Source organism: Heliangelus exortis, chromosome 21, assembly GCF_036169615.1.
Source record: "Heliangelus exortis chromosome 21, bHelExo1.hap1, whole genome shotgun sequence".
NCBI lineage: Eukaryota > Metazoa > Chordata > Aves > Apodiformes > Trochilidae > Heliangelus > Heliangelus exortis.
Genome location: NC_092442.1, coordinates 8,148,461 through 8,172,504, shown reverse-complemented (window position 1 = coordinate 8,172,504; position 24,044 = coordinate 8,148,461). Strand labels below are relative to the sequence as shown.

Genomic DNA, 24,044 nt, shown 5'->3' with positions numbered 1-24,044 from the left:
TAAAATTACACTTGGTGTTAAAAACCCAGTATTTAATGTCATTTAATGGAAATCCAGTAGGAAAGCTGGAAATCTCTAAGACCAGAGGAAACATTAACTTGGTTAACAGCAGGAAACAAAACTGTCATATTGATACAAACCAACATCCAGCACAGGAGAGGACACCACACTATAGGAACTTGCTACAAATGGGGTACCTGTTAATAGGAATATACCCAAAACACAGCTGGTTTGCTGTCCCCAGTTCAGAATCAGATCCTTGTCACCTGCCAAAGTCTTCCTATACTCCATAATCCATTGATCTTTCCTTAATCATCCACTTTTCCCAATCATCCATTTTAATCATCCATTTTTCCCAATCTTAAACAAAAGGCAGCAGGAAGATTGATACCACAGTCTCAAAAATGAAACTTTCAGACAAAGAAGTCACAATAAGTAAGTTGGTTTTCTCTCTTTTAAGAGCAAAGATGTTTTAATATGTCACATTTCAAGAGCATGAATCTTCCTTTACAAGAAAAAAAAAATAAAATCAGTTCCTACATTTGGAGCTAGAGAGGTCCACAAGACTTTCTGCAAATTAAAAGTGCATGGAATACATGCATCATCCTTCATACATTAAATACTTTGCAGTAGGATTAAGAACACAGTAAGTGTTAAACAGCATTTAGAGTTAAAAGTACCTGAAAAGAATCTCTCCTTGGAGAGAGAGAGATTAACTGAACATCCTCATGGACAGCTGTGCAAGTTCTCAACAAATGTTTTTCTGTACAAGTGGATTAAAAAAAAAAAAAAAAATAAAATCACACAGCAAGTTCTGGAATATTCAAAAGTGATTGGATAGAAGAAACATTCTACAGTTACCTTAATTCCATATTATGTTGTTACAAACAGTTATCATGGCCTCAAGCCCTGTGCTCTGGTGTTCAGATTCATGGCCTCATCCATGCAGCATTATCTGTCTCAGGAGATGAAACTTCAGCTCTTGTGCTGAAGCCCAAATGAGGGACTGGATCATTTCAGCAGCTTTTCCAGCACTGAATCCCTTCCCTCCCTTGGAATTTGACTCATTCAAGTTTCAGATATTAAGTAGCAGACTTACAGGTCATGTATAAACAGCTGAGTCAAAAGCTACATCAGATGAGGGAAGACATTGAAAAATGTGTTGAGCATCTTTGAAGGTAAAAGTTTCCAACACCACTGCTAAAGAGGAAAACAAATAAAATGAAATCTAAAAAAAAATAAACTTGTCACTTCCATAACCATGTTTTGTCATTCAAGATGGAACAAAGCAAACTGGTTTGTTTGTGCAGTGATGAGGGAACTTGAGAGACAAATTAAGTCATCACCCATCCCTTGAGAGATCAAGTCCAGAAGTTTTAAAACTTAGCTTTTCCTAGCCTAAAAAAAATAAAAAGCTTTAACATATTTTGTAGCATTGTCTTAACAGAACTATATTTGCATCTTAATTTGCATGGTGGAAATTAAACAGTAATAAAATTGAGCTGAAAAACCCACACTGCATCAAAACTACCTGGAGCTAGACACTGTTTGGTGCAAACCAAATTAAGACAGAAAGGGGGGAAGGTTTTAATTTACCTGTTGAGCTGCATGTGGAGCCTATTTCATAAATATTCTGTGACTACTAAGAAAGCAGGAAGCACTGTGATTAGGCTGATTATTAGCAGCTATCTGACCACACATAACTGGTCTGAAAGGGAAACAAGAGGCTCAGCAAATAAAAAATAAGTTCATCCTTTCTCCTATGAACAGCTGGGAAGTTCCATTTTCCTCTTTTCTACTCAATGAGCAACAACCCTGATTAAATTAAGAGGAAATTGAATCCACAGCCATCTTAAGCAGGCAGGACACCATTAATTCATTTGCTCCCATCATCACATTCACTTAATGGTAAATGCAGGAGCTGCTTTTCCTCCATCCAATGTTCCTCCCTCCATTACAGATGTTCCTCACAAACAAGAGCCCTTCCAAATCTGAACCAGCAAGGGAAAAAAAAAATTCCAGGTTCTTTTAACACTGAGTACACTGCAGTAAAGATACACTTACACCTGGCTACTGTGTTTATTCTTCAGATCAATCATTTTTGCATGAAATTCCCTAAAGAAGAAGATCCTAGCACTGAACAGTCACTTGGTTGCAGCAGTACCTCACTACATGACTCAGCTTTATAGATGTTACTTTGGATAATTAAGCTACAATTAACAAATTCCTTCTGAAAACCCCTTCCATTAGCACCACACCACCAAGACACAGGGGCACTGCAGGCTCAAAGCTGTTTGACACACGTGTAACACCTTTTCACAACAGCACAACAACAGGCAAGCTTCCAGAAACACCTTCCTGCCCAACCCCACCCCACCCCACTCAGAGTTTCCTGGCTTTTGCCACAGTAAAGTTACTTCCCTGCCCATTAATTACTATTGAATGTGCTTTTCTGGAGAGAAAATACTAAAATTTACACACATCCTAGACTGACACTTGCTATTTTTATAGGTATGCATATAAACAAGCTTTGGGTGAATTAGCTAAATAGGGACAAATTGATTTCCTATAGGAACATATTGATATTGACCAAACTGAGTCTTTTTTGGTCCCTCACCCTAAAAACAACTTCCCATTCATCAAGCCAACAGATGTCTGAACTACAAGTGTACAAAAGACTCCTAAAGCCTTGGCTTCCTTTGTGAAAAGGATATTTCAAAGTAAGTGTAATCTCTAATAAGTGCAATCTTCCTTTCTGGAAAGCTCCATACTGCCATCCTATGGGAGCCTGACAGCCTGCTCAGACCTGGGCAACTTTGTGCCAAACCCAGAATCTGGCAAAAATGCTGTATTTAGAGCATGAGGAGTAAGCCACAGTATCACCACCAACTCAGAAAGGCATCTAAGTACAGTTGCAACTAAGCCCAACATTGTTACCAGTAAGAACAACCCAGTAAATGTGTACTGAGCACACTATAAAGTGAGTTAATTTTGGTAAAAAAAGTGATTGCCTTTACACTTCACAGGCTAAACTACCTGGCCAGCCACAGATTCTGCTTTCTATTCCTCCTCTGCATTCTTTTGCCCTACAAGTCATCTGAAAACTAAAAGCCATATAAGAAATGCACACACACAGGGCACTTTCAGGAATTCTTTCACTTCTGCCCCCTAGAATATAAGTAGAATAATTGATGTGTCTTGACAGCTGTGTAGGAACACTTGTGACAGGTAAATTAATGCTTATTATCTACAGGTATCCTAGCAAGAAACTTGCTTCCTAATCATCTCTATTTGTGAAGTGCACTGTTGCTAAATGAGCTATTTACAAATGTAAACTATTTCATTAAAAGTTTTAAAATAAATAGACCACCTTTCCATTAGGTGGCAAATTGACAAGATCAGCCAATTACATCTTTGAAACAAAATGATCTGTGTATGCTGCTCAATTATTTTTTTTTTTAAATGAAGAAAATCCTTGGCTCACAATCTATTCTGCAAGAATTTCCTTGGGTTTCTTCCTCTAGGCTGGATAATTGTGTAAAAACTCCTTAAGCTTTGTTGGATAGTCTGTCATCACTCCAGTTGCTCCCAGATCAAATGCCCTCTTGTATTCTTGTTCTTCATTCAGCACCCAGATATACACCTATGAGATGGGATAGAAAGGCAAATTACTATAGGAAATACTGAAATTAAACAAAAGGTGACTTTTGACTCAATTTGTTTCATGCAAGAGGACATATGGGGAGGGGAAAAAATAATCTTAAAGGCATTTAACTTAAGGGTCTTCTTCCAATTGTACAATTCTTCCTTTGCAGTTACAGAACTGCAAATATAAAGCAGCAGCTACTGCTCAGGGAGCAAAAAACAACACAACACAATACTTTGGGGAGAACATGAACCCACTGTAAGGCTGGAACTGGCTGGTTCAGGCTCTCAGTAGGTTAAAAGGACATTTCCTTTAACTTTGCCACACTACCTGAATGCCCCGAGCAGTGAGGTGGTCAAAAAGTGCTTTCCGCATGAGTAATCTGCAGAAAGGAGAAAAATATTATTAAAAAACTTGAAATATATGTGAAATTTTTCCACGTCTGTCGATGGTCTGCAATAAATTTTTCATAAGAGCATTTGGACTCAAGGTTTTCCACATGAAAGTGATGAGAAAGCCAATTCTGGAAAAGTTGTAGTTACAATTATGTCGACTTTTCTGAAGATCAAATCCAGCAGGTTCCTCCCTCACTGGGTAGGGACCCAGAGGTTTTATCCTTCAGACCAGATGTGAAAACTCTACTGGCCACTCAAGAAATCAAACTTAGAGGTGTCAGGCACAGGAGGAAGAGCCAGAAGACACTGCAATCCCATTCAACCTCTGAAAGCAAATGACTAAGCTTCCCCTGAAGCACAAATGTTCTTAAAATGCCAAATGTTCCACGTGAGCCAGACAATATCTCCTCTGACAGCACCATGAAACAGTCACAATCCCATGAAATGGGAAAGCCACATTCTCAATCTCCTCACATGCTAATTAACTGCACTCATTTAATGACAGGATCTAAACAGACTGAGCTGGAATAATGCCCACTGCTTCTGCACGTCAGCGTATGAAAAATAAAAGCCCATGAGAACCTCTACATAAAATTTGGATATGATTTATGCTGCACTGACAAAAAAGTTGGAAGAAGCTGAAAAAGATTACTACCCAGCAAGCAGCTATAGCAATAGCTACTTTGTTGCTTGAGCCAACTGTTAATATCTAGGCAAAATATAAATAAAAATTTAATAAGATTAAAATCTTACGTGTCAGCAAGCCAGATAATAAATTTCTGGCTCCTTGTCATCTTCTGTGGTTCTTTCAGCCTGTTGAGGGGAAAAAAAAGATTACCAGGGCACAGATTAAAATTTGATTTGAGATGTTCCTGCAAAAGGAACATGAAGAATTAATCTTGCATTTTCTCAAATTGGAGCAGTGATTTCACTGAGGCAGTGACTTATAATTGGATCACACAAGAGAAATGTGCTGCTTGTCAGAGAAACAGCAGAGATGGGCACTGAGCAGTATTTTGCCTGAAGTGTGAGAAACAAAAGCAAGAAAAACCTCCCATCTACCCTGCTCCTGACCTGCCTCTTGGCTTTATTCAGACTCATTTGGTCTCAAGAACCAGGGAGAAGAATGGAAGAATTGGTTATTTGTCCAGCACTGCCACATGGTGCTATCCAGATGGCATCAGAAAAAGCTGCATTGTAAAGGCATTGACAGGAGATGCTGCAAATGGGCACCCCACACCAACACCTCAGCAACTCAGAGCTGGCTGGAGACAGGTTAAATGCAAAGGAGTAGAAGATTTGCTTATCTTTCTCTTAAGAATCTACAAAAGTGCCTAAATTATCAAAACAGCATCCTCAGAGTGAGGACTCTGACTAAACCAATGCTCAAGCTGTCACCATCATTCACTTCTTTCACCATCATCTCAGTGCAGCACCCACTGCTGGACTCCAACTCACTTGAGGATGATGGAAGGCATGGGAATTTCCAAGAACTCCTCCTTGAAAGGAATGAATGGCAGCAGCCCTGTGTAGAACAGGCCAAGAAGCAGGAGGACACGTTGGGCACAGAAGATGATGGGGATGTCAGCATTCTGCAGGAACAGGGAAAGAAAGATTCTGGATTATCTTGGCAGGTTGGTGAGTCTGTTGCAATTAAATTATCTCACCATTGCATGTGGGAAGTTTAGCACTTGCACCTAAAGGTTAGGCTGACAGCTGTTTATGATTTGCCTGCCACCAAATTTAAATTATTCTCCCTGGGAGCCTGTAATCCAAGCAAAAGTCTGACATAGTTTGAAGGGGCACTGGGACCTGAGAAGGTGAAGTTTCACTGGCTGCTGTACTGCTTTTGTTACCTGCCTTCATTATCTTTCCAGACTGCATGAAACTAGGCAGCATTTTGTCTTGGACTGTATTCCTGCAAAGAACAAGCTGAGCTTTAGCAGGGGTCTTGTTGCAGTTTGGTATCAAAGCAGCCCACTTCACAACAGGTTGCTAAAAATGCTGATCTATGAACCAAAATATTTGGGCATTAATCCTACAAAAATAAACTGCTGTTTGCTCTGTTTTCCTGACAATCAGAACCAGATTTGTACCCACTGATCAGCTACATCAATTTCATTCAGGTGCATAACTCCCTCAGACTAAGCACAATTTTAGGATTCATCAGCACAAAAAAGGACTTGAATCTAGAGCTGTAAAACAGTTTTGTACCAATATAACTGTGAGTCAACTTGTGGCCACATCCATTCTTTTCATTAAAAACTCCCCCAGAGTAAGCAATCCTTAGAAAAATTGCTTTTCTTCCAGATGAATGATGTGCAAAACAGGCTCTGGGAGTTTCTGGCATAAAATCCTAACACCCTGTAGTTTTAGAGAACTTGAATACAACATGATTAAGCTTAATTCCTCAGGTATTTTACTGCAGAGTACATGGGTGTGAACTGTGCTTGACTTAGAGTAACAGTGTAGTAAGCAGAACACCATTTAAGTGCCAAATTCCTCATCACATCAGAAAATCTGCCATGGCTGGGCAGACCATGACTGGCAGGGTGCTTTTCTGGACCTGTTGTCACTGCACAGCAACAAGCAGGCAAGAACAAGGCTCAGCTGGACCCATTCTTACCTCCTTCAGACACTTTGATACCACCTCATAGTTGACATTCCCCCAGACTGTCAGGTGCTCCCTTTTGTACTGACTCACCAGCTCAGAAACCTGCAAGGGGAAAAAGCAGAGCCCCACCCTGAATCCACTGAAAATGATGTGCAGAATTGACCTGAAAAACTCTACTTTTTAGTTTTCAGCCACAGAAGTTGTTACAGAGAGCTCTATCTATGCTCTCTCTTAGGACAACTCTGCTGCTTTGACTAGAAACAGATGCTCAGCTCAACAGATAAAAAGACCACTGTAGCTACAAAAAAAACACAGAGAATTTAAGGAAAATAGATGGCAAAATAGTATCTTTCCCTCTCTGCAATGGACATTTATCCTTACACACTGACACCATATATTTTTATGATGCTTTGGCAGGCAACAGTAAGATGACCATGCACATGAATCACAAAGCAAAGGTGTCCAGCAGAACAGCAACAATTCCACATCAAGATAAAGTGTCAGTAAAGTGGTTTTTTATTTAATATCTTGCACACTGCCACTTCTCTGCCTCCTCACACACGGAGCAAGATCTAACATGGGAAGCAGCCCAGCAACACAGATTTTTGTGTCACAGACAACAACTCCAAGAAACTTCCCTGTTGGAATTTCAACATCATTACATGACTTTCAGCCTCAGTTCAGCAGCAGCTCTCAGGTACCTTTTTGATCAACAGATTGTTGTTCACTTTGATGTCAATGTTGACAGGAGTCTCTGGGAATGCCTCAAACACCTCTTTCAGGAGTGGGATACGGTTGTCCTTTCCCTCACAGTGACATTCTTGGGAAAGAAGAAAGTTGTCAGTGCTGTGACCATTTTTAACAGACCACAGAGAAAAGCTGAGATGTCAGAACACTTATCTTAAAAATTTGCAAGGTTCCTAGAATTAAACTAAATTAAAATTAAAAATGAATTTAAATTAATTTTCAATTAAACTGAAAAAAAAAAACCCAAACCAAACCAAAAACCCCTGTCACTTGTATAATTGTAATTAATTAGGACATGTTCACAAGCATAATGACAATGCCCTGAGAATATTGCACTTTTAGGTTTGAATAACATTTGATTCAGTCATTATTTAGCAATAGTAGGAGAGCAGACATTGTTGAAGTCCTGAAACAAAAACCAGAAGCTTATTTACCATATACCAAAAGCAATGAGATGGATATCAAGACCAAATGAGAAAAACTTTTCCTTCTAGGGAAATTTATTAGGGAATTAAGGGAAGGCTCTCATCATCTCATTGTGTTGGACATAAACAAAAGAGACACGTGTGAAAACACAACTCATTATGGATCTCATAGGGGTGCATTTTAAGTATTTTGCAATTTTGAGCAGAAATGTTTAACACAAAATTTGCTTGTTGGGCAATTCAACTACAGAAAGGCTACAGAAATAGTCACAAAGCCCCTCAAGCAAAGAAACACAGGTGAAGAGAGGGGAAGCTTTCTCAGTTTTAGCTCATATTCTGTATTCAAAGCATAGTCCCAAGGATCAAGAGTTTTCACAATAAACAAGGTTTTTTTTCTAGGTTTTCCCTTCTTGCTGCAATATTGGTATTGAACTTCAAGTCATGCATTCAGTACCTAATACTCCTTCCATTCCTCCTTCTGAAAATGTCTGCATTGTTTGACATACTTGAAGCCCAGAGAGCACCAGCACAATGGCATTTGAGCTGTAAAGAAATTATCTTCTGCTTTCTCTACATTTTTTGTAACAACAGATTTTCAGTCAGTGCCCTCTGAAGATCTCTCAAGGGAACTGGAAAGCAGTTCCAAGTAGCAGACAAGGAAACCAATTTACTTGGAAAAAGATATCTTGCCTCTTAGTCACTGCCAACTGGTATGAAAAAATACATTTTGGTTTCTAAAGCTAGAATTGTTTTCCTTTTAAAATTTGTTTTATCAAGATACTGATAGGAGGAAATCCACTTTCCTACTCTCTTTGGCAAAATAAGAAATTACCACATTGCAACAATGGAAAATTGTTTGCTGGCACTGGAAATTGAAACATCAAAAGACAAAGCCTTACCTTTCTGAAATGTGACATCCAACTTGCAGAGATATGGTGGAAGTTCCTTAAAAATAAAAGGAAGTGGAACACTAACTCAAATGCAGGAATACAATAATGAACTTTATAAAAAAAGACAAAAAAAATTACAATTCCTCAGCCATGTAAGTTACCTTTAAAGACAAAGCCAGTACTGTTTGTTTTTTTTTAAATCTTCCTGCCCAGAAAAGTGATTTAGAAGCACCATGTTCATTCTTACTTGAACTATTTGGGATTCTTAGACTTGTAATAGCTGGAACTGAGTAAGGCAAAACCTTTTCCAGTGCCTATCTGATAATGCTGAGAATTCCACATAGGTATCAGATGGAAAGACAGTTCAGTAAAAATAGGATTTTAAAACTGTCAGTGCAGGTGGGAATTCATCAATTGGTTTTCCCATTAAAAATCTGCTCACAGGAGCAGGATCTTGGTGACTGAGCTTCCTTTGTCACCAGTATGGCAAAACAGGCTCACCTCCAGAAAGCAACTCAGCCAGCCTGATCACCCTCTGCAAAGGTGCTTGTGGTTCTCCCTTGGCTCCACAGGGATAATTATTTTCTTTTTTTTCAGGAAGACAAGACAAATCCCCTCCTTGGATTTTTGGCTACATGCACACAAACCTCCCTTCCCACCCCAGCCACTCTACACGTGCATTTTTAAACACCTTCTAGCACCAATGATTATTTTTTTTTTCCTTCAACTTACAGAGTATTTGAGGTCAGATATGTTGACATCAACTCCTGTTGATCTCTTCAGGTTCTCATCATGGGACACAACCACTTGCTCATCCTTGGTCAGGTGGCAATCTAACTCCAACATGTCTGTTCCTAAATTAACTGCACTGGAAGTGAAGAAGTCTGCCTTGAACCACACATTTATTCCACACAGGCCCCAAACCTCACACATCTGTTTCATGGAATTAAACCACTCCAAACTGAGGTACTTTTGGGTGCTTTCTGATGCAATGAATCCTTGCAGCAAAAAACTCTGCTGCAGTGGGACAGCTGATGCAAGAACAAACATTGGATCAGGAATCAAGAGATGGGATTTGAACTGGGAAGCTTTTGGCTCCATCTTCCACAGAAATCCAGGAGCACATCTGTGGATTGCAGCCTGGCACCTCAGCCTTGAGAAACTGCTCAGGGATTGTTTCAGGATTTGGAGGGTGCAGTTTATTAGCATCAGCAATAAGCTCACTGTAAGATTTGAGCTCTTTTTTTAAAGAGTAATCAGTTCTGTGGTTGCATAAACAACAACAGGTGTCAGGGAACTGAGAGCCTTTTATTTATTTTTTTTTTACTTGATTTAAGTTAATCAGGAAATTAGCAATGGAATTTTTAGGGTTTTGCCTTTTCTTTTTTGCTAGCCAAACTAAATTTCTAAAACGTTATTTTAATGAGAAAAAAATGGAAATTTTAAACAAAAAGCCCACTTAAGCTCTGCTTTGAAAAGTTCTAGTCCAATCCTAAATCCACCCTATATAAGCTTAGCTTAGTAAAGAAAGCAGAATGTAGTAATAGTGATGAAAAGTAAGTACAGCAAACCTCACACCAGAACAGAAAAACCAAGTTTTACTCCAACAGGAAGTTAACTGCTTATTTCATTAGAAAAAAAGCACTCAGAAGGTATCATCCCAGCAGACAGCTAAAAGCCTCTGGGCCTGATGTCTGTTTCTCCAAACCCCACTTCTTTCCATCTACCTACAAACAAATCCATGGCATCTGTGAGCACAATCTGTACTGGACCCAAAGCTCTGCCACTTCACTAACAGCCTTTTCCTTAAGAAAAGTGTTTTATTTATTGGCTGCAGAAATACAAGTGTGCCATAAACAAACACAGTAACAAATCAGAAAAAAATGGGAATATACTCCCAGAAGTGGTTAACACCATTTCTGGTCCAGCTGGGATAATGATCAAGGAGGGGGTTGTCAAATTAAAAGCAATTTGTTAACTGTTTTCCAGTGCCACTAATTAAGAATTAGGAGAGAACAAAATCCTATTACACATGGAAGAGACACAGCCTGTTCTGTGTAATTCTTCCTCCTGAGGAAAACCATCTCCAAATATGCTGCAGGAGATCTGGCAGATTTGGAGATGTTCCCATCCAGTACCTGTGTTATCATTTAACCAGCAAAATTTATTAGGAATATTGCTGCTTAAGACATTCAGGACTGATGCAGCAAAGGAAAAGGAGAACAACAACTTGCCTTGTTAACAAACTTGAGAATTTGCCAGGCTCTTAATAGCAGCTTTCTGCCAAATGAGCTTTCTTAAAGTGCTGTGTTATTTCAGCTGGAAAGGGGTTTGTTCTGCAGCTCTGTAACATCAGAACTACACTGCTCCAGAGAGGACTTCAGATACACATCCAAGTGCTCCAGAAATCAAGTTGTAAAGCAGATTCACATTTGCAAATCAGGATGACAGAGCTCTCTGCTTGTGTTTAACTCCAACTGTTTTCAAGTAAAAGGACAAGTCAGCAAATACATGGCAAGTCCTACACTGGAAATTAAAATCCATTAGGTGAGGCCTAATGTAGCATAATGTAGAAAGTCTTTAAATACTAAGGTGACCATGCACTTCTGTTGTTAAACCATGTAAATCCATAAAAAAAAAGAAAACACAATGATAAAAATAACTGGAGAGTTTACTCAGCAGCTTCCTATCAAGGCAAAAATACGTGGCTGTAATAATTAAACTTGCAATTAAATTCCTATATCCTTTCTGCCAGATTGTCAAATACTTGAAGACACTGCAAGTGCCTGTATTGGCTTAATTTCCATGATTTTAAAATCTAAAACCACCATAGTAGTATTTAAATAGACTGTAATGTGACTAGGGGCCAAAAAATCTACTAGGTATTTTACCATGCAAACAAACAAAAAAAAAATACTGTCTTTGGTACACAAAGCTTCTAACTGCTTCCCAGAATATTTGTAATTTAATATAGAACTTAAGGCTACCAAAAAGGCTTTCACCCCCTATACTTTGTGTATAATACTAGAATATTTTCCTCCTCTTCCTGTTATAATATTACTCTCCAATCCCTATTAAAATGTAAATAGCAGAAATAAAACTATTTTCTTGTCAATACCAAGCAGCAGACAAACTCTCTTTGGATTCAGCACCATCAGTGCTTAAATCTGCCTGCCTGTCCAAACCTGCAGGCACACCCCATGTGGCTGCATGCAAAATCTGATGGATTATAAATTGATTGGTTCATCCCAGCCCTCTGAGCCAAGCCAGCTGATTATTCAGGAGGCAGATCACCAGTTTTCCCCCCAGTTCCTTTTGCTAACTTCCCAGGGGAGATGGGAATGAGCAGAGATGGGAAGGACAAAGCCTTTACCCCTGCAGAGAGGAATCCAGAAGGCTTTCTGCTGCCTAACACAAAGTGTTCTGACTCTGCTTCCTGCAGAAGAAAGATTCAGCCAAGATAGTGAAAAAAAAGTCACTGAACTTTGCTTCTGAGAGTTGTGATGAGTTCAAAAAGTGAAGCTCAGTGCAGTTGTTACACTTCAGTCATAAAACAATAAAAATAGTCAGGAGAGAGCCAGACAACTGTCTGTACCATCACAAAACATTATTTGACTCCTGGCACAGCCCTTACTCTCAGGACTACAGCTTGCTTCTGGGAGTGAAAGAAAAATAGGTTATGGAGTAACTTTCTTTGTAGGAGCCTTGTATTTATAAAATCAGTGTGATACTAAATGAAAATTAAGAAAACGGTTGGAAAAGAAAAGGAAAAAAAAAAAAGCAGTTTGCAGAAAGTGTTGTAGCAGACTTGAAAAAAAAAGGCAGACCAGCAGGGGAAAAAAAAATAAATCACAAAACCATGCTAAGCTTCCATGGAGATGGAAAATACTGCAGTGCTTTCAATAGCACTGTTTGGTTGGGAAAGCTGGCACTCCTCAGCCTGCAAGGAAGTGTGCAACTGATGAGGCTACTTAGCACAAAGCAAATTTAAAAAAAAAAACCACAGAAACCACATAAAAAAAGAAAAAAAGCAACCAACCAACCCCAACACAACAAACAAAACAAAGAAGCCTGCACTTCTGTCACTGCTCATTGGCAGCTGGAGTTTTGGATGTGCTTCTTTTCATCCCCCCTTAAGAACCTTGTTAGAATTCACTACTTAAATGATGGAGGCTTAAAAAGGCTTCCCAGGACCAGCTCCATTTTAAACCCTAGATAAGAGGCTTCCACACATTGTGAGAAAGTAGTGTGTGTATGAAGGGGAATAAAAAGCCTAGCACAAACCTTTTTATAGCATTACAGCTATAAAAATTGTTAACATTAAGGTTTCAGTCACGATAATTTTGGAGGACAACTTATTAATCTTCTACAGAGAGGAGGGAAATTAATACCATAAAACTGTAGAATGTCTGAGAGAATTGCTAAAGCCATAAGAGCAGTCAACAGAGTCAGACTTCCTGGTACACTGATTAGCATGTTGGTACAGGCTATGATGTGAAATACCTTGAGTAATATCAATGTCTCTAGATATTTATAGATAGTTATATTATTCACCAAAAATAACTTGATATTGGTAACTAATGGCAGGAAGCACCATTGAGCATGGAAGCAGAACTGTTTCTTGGTTTTTTAGGGAAAAATCAGGCCCTAGGAGTTTTACTTCCAATTGCCAGTCTGATTTTTTTTTTTTTTTTTTTTTTTTTTTGGTTTGTGGCATCCCAATTCCCCCCTGCTGAAATTGGAGCAGTGTTCAGCAATGCACAGAAGTCACCCAAAGGAGAGATGAATTCCAGGAAAAAGGACACAGTACCCCAAACAAGTGATGGAAGAAGTGCTGTCTCTCAATTGCTTCACTCACTAATGAGAACACAGCTAATTCAGGCATTACTGGTTCCATTTGTACTCACTGGTGAAAAGCTGCCATGGTGTTCTCCAGGTTCTCTCCAGCACCTACAAAAATAAACAAAACCAAACATTTACAAAATACTTTTCCTCCTCTCGATCCCAGTGGAAATAAAATTTTAAAATGGCTTTTAAAATGTACAGAAATACTTGGAGGAGTGAGCACAAAGCTAGGGGCAGAAATCCCTGTTGCCACTGGCCTGCTGGGGAGACTCAAGAGACAGGACTTTGTCAAAGTAACAACAACAAAAAAAATTGTAGAAAAAACTGTTATCTTGGATTTGTATAACACTTTGAATATACAAAATAAAGGGTTTATTTTACCACAGCTTGGGTGCCCTGTTTTTCCTTAAAGGCATTGTACTTGCCTATGGCAATAAGGTCCACAGGCACAACAAATACAATGCTCTGAATTAGACTTTTTGCATAAGAAGAAAGGGGAGAAAAGGAAAATAAAAGGGCCCAAGACTCTGGAAAGCTGATATTCCCTCAGTGCATAACCCAGTTGATGCTCAGAGGTGACACTCTTTTTTTTCTCAGTGCCAGGACAGCTCCTGAAGCAGCACAACTCTGTTAATAAAGGTTGATGCTGCTGGGAAAGAGAGGTTTGGTACACAAGGAATGGAACTGAGTTCAGAAATGAGAGAACAAGCAGTTCAGATTTTTTTATCAGGCAGGGACAAACTCTGCAACTCTTAAGGCATCTTTCTCCACACAAAAACCTTTGAATACCAGACAGGCTAGGGACTGGAAAGGGTTGTGCCTTCTCTCTCTCCCCTCCCAGAAAATAGCCCATGTTGCACACTTAAAAACAAAACTTCAGGAAGATGCAGGCACTGATGAGGATATCTATGCAAATTTTAACTGATGCTTGACAGTGATGAGTGACAGAGTCTGTAAACAACAATTATAAAGGCTTCAATTAAGCCCTTGCCTATTAACAAGGCCTTACCAATACCAGCAATTTGAAGTTGCTTTTATCAGGTTATCAGCTTCCATTGGTGAGTTTACAAAACAAAGACTTAACTGACTTTGAAGCATCCTGAGAAAAACTGCATGGTTTAAGGTAAAAAAGTACAATAAGGCCCCAACAGTTTCTGTCATTAGACAATCACCAAGATTTTCTGGTATTTGACTGAAGAACTAGGAACAGGCTGAGTGGCCAAGGGAGAGAAGATACCTTGAGAACCTCATTGTCCACTTCAAGTGATTTTCTAACAGATGGGAAAGACCTGCAAAGGACCTGGATGGTCAGTTATAAGTTAACTGCAATAAAAACTGAGGTTTTAGATAACTTACAGCTGTGACAATAGAGCCCATACACCCTGAACAGTAAGGGAGAAGAAATTTGTCTTCAATTTCCCAACAGACCAATGGTATCCTACCATTCCTAGGCAGAAATTTCCAAAAATAAAACTTTCAAATGACTGATGTCACAAGCCACATGTTAGGGAGGTAAGCAGGGCAAGTCAGACCAGCTGGTAACAAAATGCCTGGCTTGTAGCACTTTGGGAAAATGAGGAAAAAAGATCAGCTGAAACAGAAGCCCTAGATCAGCAACGTGGCCTTCACAAACCCCACGTGGAACAGGGAACTACAACAAGCAAGTTATTTGAGGGACTAAATATCTTTTACTCCCTAAAAATGAAAGGCTGGGCTGACTCAAAGGCTTCTATACCCTTTGAAAGAGCCAAACAAGAGAGTTAATGTCAAGCACTGAAGGAGATGACCTTTTTAAGCTCTATTGCTTTGGGGTTTTCCCCCCAGTGGAAGCAAGGAAGTGCATTAGGAAGAATGTTGCCAGCAGGACAGGGAGGTGGTTGTTCCCCTTTACTCAGCAGTTGTGAAACCACCTCTGGAGTGTTGTGCCCAGTTCTGGGCCCCACAGAACACAACAGACCTGCTGGAAGGAGTCCAGAGGAGGGCTGTAAAAATCAAGGTATGAAAGATTCTTGCTCAGAAGGATCTTGTCAACATGTAGGAACACCAGGTGGGAGAAACTCTTCTCAGGGGTGCCCAGGGAGATGACAAGAGGCAATGAGAACAAAGTGAAATACAGAAAATTCCATTTATAAGCATAAGCCCAGAGTGGAACCTCTTTGAATGTCTTCAAACCCTAGCTGGACAAGAACTGGAACAACCTGCTCTAGTTGGCTCTGCTCTGGTCAGGAGGTGATCTCCATAGGTCACTTCCAACCTTAACTATTCTGTGATTCTGTAAAAATCATCACACTTCCCTGTCTCAAAGACTCTGCAATCCAATCCAGACATCTGGTGTTGGCAGAAGGCTCTAAACCAGAATATCAAGCTTTAATTATTGATCTCAGAAATGACCAATTTAAAAATCATGCAAAGTGAAGAAATAATTCAGGGATGCTTCCCTTGACAAGCTATAAACTAAGACCAGAAAATTATTGCATGAAGAAGTGAAATCCAAACCCATAAAAAAACCCCTCACATGCAAGGCTTCACCTCAGAAAGGAAAAGGCAAACAAGGTGTTACCTTAATCCCTGAAATTAACAGGAGTAATGCAACAGGAAACTTGGCACCGGGTCTGAAGCTACAACGTGACTAAAGCCTAAGGAGACACTAACTCCCACAGGAATTTAAGTTACAATGTAAATACTACAGAGAGTAAAGAGCAAGTGACCTTCAGTCTGTTAGAACCCGATAAGCAAAAAAAAAAAAGCTGCTGAGATGTTAAGGACAGCACTTCTGCAATAGGAGGATTTCATAGTATACATACAGACAAGGAAGAGACTGTGGACTTTGTGTCTCTGACTTCTCAGGGAATAATCCTCCCAGTGAGTAAGGGCTTTCCTGTTGTTCCAATGGTGCTTACTGGCCAAAACACTTCCAGCCTAGGCTCCAGGGTATGTATCTTTATACTAAAGTTATTGTAAAGAAGTGAGAACAAAAGAAGATTAAGGAGATCATACCAAGCTGCATAAGTCACCCACAAGTTTTTAATAGCTTGCAAACTATCAAACAGGTAACAATCAAATAGGGAACCTTTGCTTGTTGGATGAGAATACCTAACTACCAGGGAAGGGCTAATACATACCTTCCAAACCAAAAGATGCACTTTATGCTCTAATTGAAACCTTAGCTATGAAGACACTTGACCTGTTGTATAAACTGAATGCAAGAAATGCAAATAATAAAATCTATAAAGAGATCAGCTCTAGTTTTTGTGTTTTAATAATTCAAGACAGCAACAGTAGTTGAGGTCCATTAGCAGAGCTGTGATCAAACACTGCATACACTATCACTATATATGATATTGAAAACTATTTAGACCCAGCATCTGACAAAATTCCCCCAGAATTTAAAGAAAAATATTTACTAGACTGAGAAACTATTGTCATGAATTGAATAAAGCAGCAGGGAGAAGTCCAGAAAAACTTAACAGAAGAGGAAACTAAAATTGGCTGGGTTTTTTTTTTTTTTCCTTCCAATGCTTTGGAAGAGGTAGAAGAAACTTTAAAAACATCTTTTTGATGTTTTAGAGAGAGAAGCATCCAGCCTAGCCACAAGGCCTTGGCACAAGGCACGTGGAGGGGACAAGGCTCCCAAAATGGGATGGGGTTCATAATGGCACCGATCCATGAACTTCTCCAGCAGGCAAGGGAGCAAGGAGAGGCAGAGCTTCTGCCAACAGCAAGCACAGCAAACAGGCAGGGAAACGCAGGAAGATTCATCTTTTGTACCTCACAGCCAGCTGCCTCTCCCACGGAGAAAAATTCCCTAACACCACATCATCGGGAAGAAAAAAAAAAAAAAAAAAAAAAAAAAAAAAAAAGCAACAGATAACGTCGGAGAGGGAAACCATCGAGTAAAAACCAAGCTGATTTCGGGCTGACGCGTTTACGAGTTCGGAGATTAATTCAGCTTTGAAATCAAGCGCTGGTCAGCAGGTGGCACCTAAAATTAGGCTGCAGGAGAAAGGTTGAAAGGGAACCCGCTGCGAGCCACGGGCACCGCGCTACAGCCCCTCAAGACCCTCCCGACCGCACCGGGGGGAAGGAGCGTCCTGAGGGAGCGGGGAGACATCGCCCCCCGGGGCCGGGGAAGCCCTCAGAGCCGGGCAGGGCTGCAGCCGGGGCCGGGGAAGCCCTCAGAGCCCAGAGCTGCAGCCCTGAGGGAGCGGCGGGCGCAGCCTTCAGCCTCCTGAGGGGAAGGGCGGGAAGCGGCGCGGGCAGGGAGTCCCCCCCGCGCCCTCCGCACTCACTCACCGCCGCGGTGGGAGATGTGGCGGCAGCGGAAGCGCTGCCGCTTGGGCCGGTGAAGGAGCCCCGGACACTTGAGGAGAAGCGCCGAGGTGAGGACGTATCCGCCGAGAGTAGAGAGCAAGTACAACGTCGCCGACATCCCTGCGCTTCACACCGCCTTCTCCCGCTTCCCCACCCGGTTTCGCCCGCCTCGTCCCGTCCCACCCCACCCCTCACGGCCCGACCCGACCCCGGTGCCGGTTCCCAGGCGCTGCGGGAGCCGCTGCCACTGCAGCCGCGCAGCCGCACCGCCTCCGAGCCGGGGAGGAGGCGCCAGTGCGCAGGCGCAGGGACCCCCGCCCTTCCCGCCCAGCGCTCTCCCCTCAGAGGGGCCCCGGCCCTCGGCCCCACCCTCACACCTCCACCTATCCCTCCCGGCTCTCACCTTTTTGATTTTTAAGTCTTTAATAAACGCTGCCAGCCATTTCCGATTCTTACACGCTTTAATTTCGATTTACCCGCTGCCCGGAGCATGTCCGCATCACAGGGGGACAACCCCTCTCCTTAGGAGCTTTGCGTTTTATTGATCGCCTTCAGGAATCGCTAAGTGCTTGGTAAATCTAAATATGTTAAGGTGTGCGGATGGAGATACCTTCATCTTCACAGGTAGAGGGAGGTGCTGCCCACACCCAGCTGGTCAGAGATGCTGCGTGTCAAACTGCAACCAGGGCTCAACACGGGTCATGCAATTATAACATTAAAACTTGGCAAATTCAATATGCATGCTAATGAGAAATAAATATTCAAGGAATTAAAGTAGGTCTCGGCCTACAGACACCATCATGAATATATCTTGCCTCAACAAAAAGTCAGAAGTTGCTTTACTGTCACTGATCATGTAGCACACCTTCTGGACAGTGTAATTATCCAAACTCCTTCAATATGAGATTTAAACTGGGCCAAAACCATCCTTTTAGCTACCAAAAGGTTAATCACTATAAGACAATTAACCTGCAGTTGCTTACAATAACAAGCTCATACAGCTCTGTGTTTTTCCACAAATTCACCAGCAGGTTTAGTTTCCAAAGAGACCTGTCATTCCATAATACAAAATGCAGTCAGTCTTCTAACAAAATCTGATCTGTGAACCCAAAGTAAAATATTTCAACACAATATAGGTAACCACAGTTTCTCTCCATGGTGTTAATGCAAATCAGAATTGCAAAGCCTCTTTTTAAAGACAAGATCAAACTATTTCTCACATTACCATATTAAAAGCATCAACTGTTTGCATAGAAATACCTTGTTTAGAAAACCAGAAGAATTTCTGCCCATAATTGCCTCAATATGACAAAGGAGACTCTTGATTCCAGGCAGTGATAATTATTAAGTATTCCTAAACTTGAACATAGAAAGATATGGTGGGAAAAAGTACTAACATCAAACCATCTGGTAATACAGGCTCAGTATTCTGTGATAACCAGCTTTTATTATTTACATATGAAAATTTACTAAATGGGAAGTTTACATGTCTCCTGGATTCCTTCATCTGCTTTGATACCAGACCTTATTTCCAATCTGTGTTCTAGTGAAATACCTTTGGATTCACCAGATCAGCAACAGCTGTTGGGCATGAACCAACAAAATCCATTATTTGGAACGAAGACAGCATTTTTAAACTAAAATCAATTTACCAGAATAATTCTCATTGTGTGATCGCTTTCAGGATGCCTCGGAGAACTTTGTAACTCATTAAATGTTGGCTCTCCTTGGGAGGAAAGCAGGGTCCACGTTCTGTCACATATGCATAAGGAAATCTAAGCACCCACAATCCATCAGATGGAAGGGTTATTTCCTGCTTCTCAGGGTAAAATACAGGACAAGGCGGGGGCCCTGGTTGAACCTGAAAACAAAAGGAAATATAAGTAGAGAATCACACATCGTTAAAATAAATAATAATAAAAAAATAACAAAAAACATTTCTTCTGGCATCCCTCTGACACTCTTTGCCTGTGACCTTTGTGCTCCTGCCATTAATGTTGTAACAACCAACCCTGTCCCTGCAGTTATCAGATTCCCTCTTCCATTTCTTACCTGAGGCGTTAACATGATCTGCAGTGGAGCATCAGGAACCACCACAAAGAGCCTCATGAACTGAGCATAATGTGGTTTGAGTCCTCGTCCCTGAGTCGACGAGAGGATGTACAGGGGCATGTCAGAGTTGAGGGCTTTGATGGCAGATTCCTTTGGCCCCCCTCCCATCACTTTCATGACCTTATCAGGCCCTGAACACATGAACCTCCTACCACGTGCATCTTCATATTCAAATCCCACAAAAGCTCGAGCTATGTCATCTCTCCTCCTTCCTCTTCCCATCACAACTGCATTTCTTTTTCCAGGAACAGCCTTGTTAGGTGCAGGCCAGGAATTCGTATCCAAATCTCCCTCATCTTCAGTTCTCGTCCTGATGACAATGTCCCAAGGCATTAAATAGTTGGTACCTGGGATAAAGCCTTGTTGATCTAAGCCTGTGTGGAAATTATAAGCCTTAGCAGGCCCCAGCTTGACCAGTGACCAACTGGAGAATTTAGGCAAAAGCCCTTTGGGACAATTAGAATGGAGCATCCCAGGGAGGTACTCGACAGTGGATGCCTGGCGATCGACCAGGCTTGGCCTTTTCTCACTTTTGGAGTCCCCACTCTGCCCATGACTTTCTGCATTGTCCCCTCCACCTTGGGTGTCAGGTGGGTAAGTGCCCAAGCTGCCTGTTGACTGGCCCAGGCTGAGGGCTAAGCTCAGGCCTGTGCTTTCCCCCTGAGTCTGAGGTTCTTTTTCTTTAAGTTTCTCAATCTCCCCTTCTGGAGGGGCAGGAGATGACTCATCCCGAGCAGGTGCTGGGTCAGGTGTGCTTGGCTGAAATACAGGAAAGTTGATGTGCTCCAGTTTCCCACAGCATTTTTCTTCCAGCATCTATGAAAAGAAAAAAAATGTGGTTAACCTCCAGTCTTCTTTCTTGGAAATGAAGGAGTTCAGAGTCACAGCATTCAGAAGCTATGATTAGGATTCAAGAGGTTTGTGCCACATGAGAACCAAAGCAGCAATGGGAATACAGCCCACAGGTAAAATGGATTTAAAATTCACATGAACCAACACACCTGAAGTATAAATAGATGTTCCTGTGTGCTTGCTCTGGTCAGCCCATCATGACAACAATTTCTGCTCCCAGAAACAGCTCCCCCAAGCAACATTTACAAGTTGGTAAGGTCAGGAGAAAATTCACTTGCAGTCACTTCAGAACACAGACTTCACTGATGAAGTAAAAGCACCACTTGAAGTAAAAACAGAGAGACCTAATAGTTACCTGGTAGAAGTCATAATTAGCTGCTTTGATATCAAAGGGATCATCCCGAGGAGCTTGTTTCCTTCCACAGTTACAGGCACCAGTGGAACGAGCCCGGCTGTTGTGGTACAGAACTGGAGGATTCCTGTCTGCTTCTGGCTTTTCCCCTGAAAGCAAAATCAGTAATCAGACAAACCCCAGATCAATTGCTCACCATTTCTAAGGAGTCTTTAATTCCCATCACCCACTGCTTCCTCCTTGCTATACACAGATTCAAAATTATTTGCTAGCAACACTGGTCTGTCAAGAAGCTCCCTTGTTTTAATTCAAAAGTTCCAGTGCAGGTTACACCACTGAACTAAATCTTTGTTTTCACAGCCTCTTCCTAAAAGGCATGAATAGTTCTGCCTGCAAGAAATGCATCTCAGACAGTTGCTATCCCTTGATTGACAACAATCAAACTATTTAAAAAAGGGGAGGAGGGGGCACTTATGCTTCCTAGAGAACTTTTGTTCTCTTAGACATCTCTTGTTAAAAGGACCCCAGCTTAATGTCTCTAATTAGCAAGGTGGAATCAAATACTAAAATCAAAGTCACTACTAACAGTGGTCTCACTCTTAAGTGTTAATCAAGGTAAAGAAACCTGCACAACAGCTCAGCTATTGATGCCACTGTACAAAGTCAGTGATTTAAAGCTACCAAGCTTCCATCTCCCATAGGCAGGCAAGAGTTGGTGTTTTCAGGCCAAGACGAGACCTTTTAAAGCAGACACAAAATTAAACCATGAAACCAAATTACAAGTGAGCCTCTTTACCTGGTTTGGGGAGCAGATGAAATTTATGCACACAGTGCTGGTCGGTTAAACTCCGCTCTTCGCAGAGCTGATGTCCATTGCTCCAGAACTTGTAACAGTCCTCGTTCAGCTGCATGGCATACTTGTGGAAGGCTGGGCCACGGGCATGCTGACTGTACACACGTAAGGCCTGTGCCAGCTGGTTCTTATGGACTGTCATGGTGTAATTGTGGGGCAGGTTGGACTGATAGGCGCTGTGGGCCATGGGGAGAGCTTTCTGGCAACGGTTTTCTGAGAATTTGGTGTCTATGTCTAGATATCCTTCCAAGACTTTGATGCTACTCATGATTTTTGAACTCAGTTCCCCAGTGGGAGAGTTTGGGTCGTCATCTTTGGCTTCGATAGTCACCTCATACAGTTTTAAAGCTGTAGCAACCCACTTCTGGTAGGTAGGAAGCTCAAAGTGAGAGGGCTGCGGGTTTCTCCCCACACTGTCATCGAAGCCTTTCTTGCTGAGCACCAGCTCCACGTGCTGCCACAAGAACTCCTTGAGGGTACAATCCACAAGCTGCCCAGAGGAGCTGGAGCTGCTGCTGCTGCTCTCTGCATTGAAAGACAGCTGCTGCCTGCCATGCCTCATCATCTGATACCTCCTGGGTCCCGAGAGGGTGGGAGCCAGCAGCGACTCGGGCTCTCGCATGGTGCAGTTGTTCCTGAGTTGCTCAAGAAGCATGGCCACTGGATCATCCCCATCCCCACCAGCCACAATGTACACAAAAGCCTGGTTAGCAGGCACAGTGAAGAGGCAGTTGATGCTCTGGTTGGTTAGCACCCTGCTCTTGCGGAAGATGCGGTAGATCTGATCCTCCAGGGCATGCTGCAACCTCCTCTTGGGAGAGTGCTTCTTCGGGGGTGGCTTTTCTAGGTGACTGCAGGGGTCCTGGCCCCTAGCTGGGGGGGGATCCACCTTCAGGGCTCCGTTGAGCTGGAAGAGGAAGAGAAGGCGTGGAGGGCACGGCCTGCAGTTGAGCTTCCACTCCTTGCCCACCGGGCAGTCTTTGATCGCAGCCTTCAGGGAGGGCAGAACCTTCTGCCGCAGCCCATCCAGCGCCCTGAAGACGCGGTCGTAGGTGATGTCGAAGGAGCAGGTGGGATGCACCAGCAGCAAGATGTGGCAGACGGAGAAGAGGTAGAGGAGGCTCAGGCAGTGCAGCTTCTCCTGGTGCTTCCAGAACTCGTGGGCTTCGGCGTGAGGCAGGGGGGCCGGACCGCCGGAGGGTTGGCCGGGTCCGCTCTCCCTGTTCTCGGCCGCCTCCAGGTCCCGGCAGGCTCGGAGCAGCTGCGGGGTATCACAGATGGAGGTGAGCACCAAGTACAGCACCCGGTTCTCCTGGCTGTAGTAGGCCTGCAACCGGTTGTAGTCCTTGGTCGCTAGGTCGACCTCCTCCCCCGGAGAGCCGTCTACCATCTCGGGGTCCTCCTCCGGGAAGAGGGGGAAGACCTGCCGGTCGCAGACGGTGCTCACCAGGGCCTCCTTCTCCGAGCACAGCTGCAGCGCCGTCTTCCCGAAGATGCCCACCACGCACACCTCCTCATCGCCCACCGCCCCGCCGCCCGCCTCGGAGGCGGCCGTAGCGGCCACCAGCAGCTCCCGCAAGCTGACGGGTCCCACCGCCGCCCCCATAGTCCCGGGCATCCCGACCGGTTGCGGCATGGCTCCGATCCCGCTTCCCGATCCGCCCGGAAGCGGCGGAGCCCGAGCCCGGCCCGGGGCATGCGCGGCCCCGGGAGGCGGAGTGAGGAGTGCGGGGCGGGGCGGGCACCGGGGAGGCTGCTTGGGTCACAGCCAGAAACGGGGGAACAGGGAGAGCACCGGGGAACGGGTGCGAGTGTAGGAACGGAGGGTGGGACGTGGGACAGCAGAGCATCCCCGTGGAGATCCCGGCGATCGCCCGGTGCCACCAGACCTCGCACCCCACCCGCATCTCCCCGCAAAGCTGCTGCGGCAGCTCCCGATCCGGAACCCCGCTGTGTCTGAACTTGACTTTTACTTCACTTTTGGTTAATCGTCTTTAATCAG

At 42.8% G+C, this 24,044-nt stretch overlaps 3 protein-coding genes across 3 annotated transcripts in view; 1 reads left to right on the top strand and 2 right to left on the bottom strand.

Moving 5' to 3' along the window:
• Positions 1–440: 440 nt before the first annotated feature.
• On the bottom strand, positions 441–18,155 carry GDPD1 (glycerophosphodiester phosphodiesterase domain containing 1). The gene is made up of 10 exons (XM_071765571.1): positions 17,856–18,155; positions 13,625–13,667; positions 9,450–9,585; positions 8,727–8,772; positions 7,357–7,475; positions 6,668–6,757; positions 5,500–5,633; positions 4,795–4,854; positions 3,977–4,028; positions 441–3,643 (listed from the first exon to the last, which is right to left on the bottom strand). The coding sequence occupies exons 1-10, from the start codon at positions 17,989–17,991 to the stop codon at positions 3,521–3,523; spliced, it is 939 nt and encodes a 312-aa protein (XP_071621672.1). The 5' UTR covers positions 17,992–18,155; the 3' UTR covers positions 441–3,520.
• The window catches only part of SKA2 (spindle and kinetochore associated complex subunit 2), a 33,673-nt gene continuing 16,209 nt past the window's right edge, over positions 6,581–24,044 (top strand). Inside the window, exon 1 of the mRNA XM_071765572.1 lies at positions 6,581–6,584. Within this exon, the coding sequence (XP_071621673.1) occupies positions 6,582–6,584 (3 nt within the window). The 5' untranslated portion in view covers position 6,581. The remainder of the gene's footprint in view (positions 6,585–24,044) is intronic.
• SMG8 (SMG8 nonsense mediated mRNA decay factor) lies at positions 19,301–23,722 on the bottom strand. The gene is made up of 4 exons (XM_071765557.1): positions 21,986–23,722; positions 21,193–21,338; positions 19,926–20,801; positions 19,301–19,734 (listed from the first exon to the last, which is right to left on the bottom strand). The coding sequence occupies exons 1-4, from the start codon at positions 23,676–23,678 to the stop codon at positions 19,537–19,539; spliced, it is 2,913 nt and encodes a 970-aa protein (XP_071621658.1). The 5' UTR covers positions 23,679–23,722; the 3' UTR covers positions 19,301–19,536.

Coding starts and splice junctions, on each gene's coding strand:
- GDPD1 (XM_071765571.1), bottom strand. CDS start 17,991: ATGTCGGCGACGTTGTACTTGCTCTCTACTCTCGGCGGATACGTCCTC. Junction 6,758..7,356: donor ACAATCTGTTGATCAAAAAG/GTACCTGAGAGC, acceptor TTCCCCTTGCAG/GTTTCTGAGCTGGTGAGTCA. Junction 5,634..6,667: donor TATCAAAGTGTCTGAAGGAG/GTAAGAATGGGT, acceptor CTGTTCCTGCAG/AATGCTGACATCCCCATCAT.
- SMG8 (XM_071765557.1), bottom strand. CDS start 23,678: ATGCCGCAACCGGTCGGGATGCCCGGGACTATGGGGGCGGCGGTGGGA. Junction 20,802..21,192: donor CTAATTATGACTTCTACCAG/GTAACTATTAGG, acceptor TTCTTTTCATAG/ATGCTGGAAGAAAAATGCTG. Junction 19,735..19,925: donor AGATCATGTTAACGCCTCAG/GTAAGAAATGGA, acceptor TTTTGTTTTCAG/GTTCAACCAGGGCCCCCGCC.